The sequence below is a fragment of the Pediculus humanus genome, genomic scaffold (genome assembly GCF_000006295.1).
Source record: "Pediculus humanus corporis 1103172107488 genomic scaffold, whole genome shotgun sequence".
Taxonomy (NCBI): Eukaryota; Metazoa; Arthropoda; class Insecta; order Psocodea; family Pediculidae; genus Pediculus; species Pediculus humanus.
In genome coordinates, this window is record NW_002987105.1 from 430,560 (window position 1) to 431,741 (window position 1,182).

General features: G+C 25.0%; 1 protein-coding gene across 1 annotated transcript in view; it reads left to right on the forward strand.

Moving 5' to 3' along the window:
* The window catches only part of Phum_PHUM146270 (uncharacterized protein), a gene marked incomplete at both ends in the record, with an annotated part of 4,420 nt that overhangs the window by 2,578 nt on the left and 660 nt on the right, over window positions 1–1,182 (forward strand). The window contains 2 exons of the mRNA XM_002424645.1: window positions 546–582; window positions 1,056–1,092. Of these exons, the coding sequence (XP_002424690.1) occupies window positions 546–582; window positions 1,056–1,092 (74 nt within the window). The remainder of the gene's footprint in view (window positions 1–545; window positions 583–1,055; window positions 1,093–1,182) is intronic.

Below are 1,182 nucleotides of genomic sequence, written 5' to 3' on the forward strand. Positions count from 1 at the left end.
ATTTTTTTCTATTTTCATTAAAACTCATTAATTTCCTTTATTGCATATCATACAAAAATTTTTATTATTTATTACGTAATAAATAAATAAATAAAATTTCGTAACGTGATGCCGAATTATTATTATTATTATTTCATTGAAATTCGATGATACGTTAAATCAAATTTCAAACCAACCAACCAACAAACAAACAAACAAATATTTGTTGTTGCGTAAATAAATATTTTTAATAATTTATTTATTATTTTGAATAATAAAAAAAAAACTATTTGATATTAATCGCGCACGTGTCTAATTTATTACCTTTATTATCATCATTATTATTAACGTAACAACAAACAACAAATTAAGAAATGATTAGAAAAAAAAAATTTTTTTAAATGAAGGTTGTCGTTGTTGTTGTTGTTTTTTTTGTAATTAACTAAATTATCGTTGTATTAGCATATAAAACTCTTATTATTTTTTATATCGTATCGAAATATATCGTCGATAAATCGATACCGTCGATTCGATTTTATATATATTTTTTTTATCATTTGAATTAGAGAGAGAGAGAAAGAAAGGAAGGGTAACTTATTTACGGTAAATTTTTTTTTTTTTGCTTTTTCCCGCATGGAATTTGACTTTAAAAAGTAAAATAAAATAAAGTTAAGTTGAAAGAAAAAAAAAAAACAGGTGCGGAAAAAGTTAAATTCAAAAAGTAAAATTAAATTTTTTATTCATGAATGCAAAAAAAAAAAAAAAAAAAAAAAAACAATAGTTTATTTTGCACACATAAGAGACGATACATTTCTTACATTCAACATGAAAACCGCCGTTACACAGGTCCATGAATATAAACTGCTTTTTATTTTTTTTTATTTTATTTCTTTCGTCACTTATCCCACCGCCTCCGCCTCCGACGACGCCACTGCCATTACCTTTGCCAAAATCCCCATAATAACAATAAAAACAACAACAGCAACAGCACATTGCACATTTAAAATCTTTTTATTTATTTTCAAATAATTTCCCCCCCCCCTTCTCCATTTTTCCTACTTATTTCAATTACTTAGAGAAGAAAAATCTTTGGAAAAACAAACGTTTCAAAAGGTGTTTGTTTCCTTCCTTTCAGAGAGTGAAAAAAATCGATAATAATATTCATTAATGCGTTTGCATTTTTTCATCCCCTAATTTTTTTTT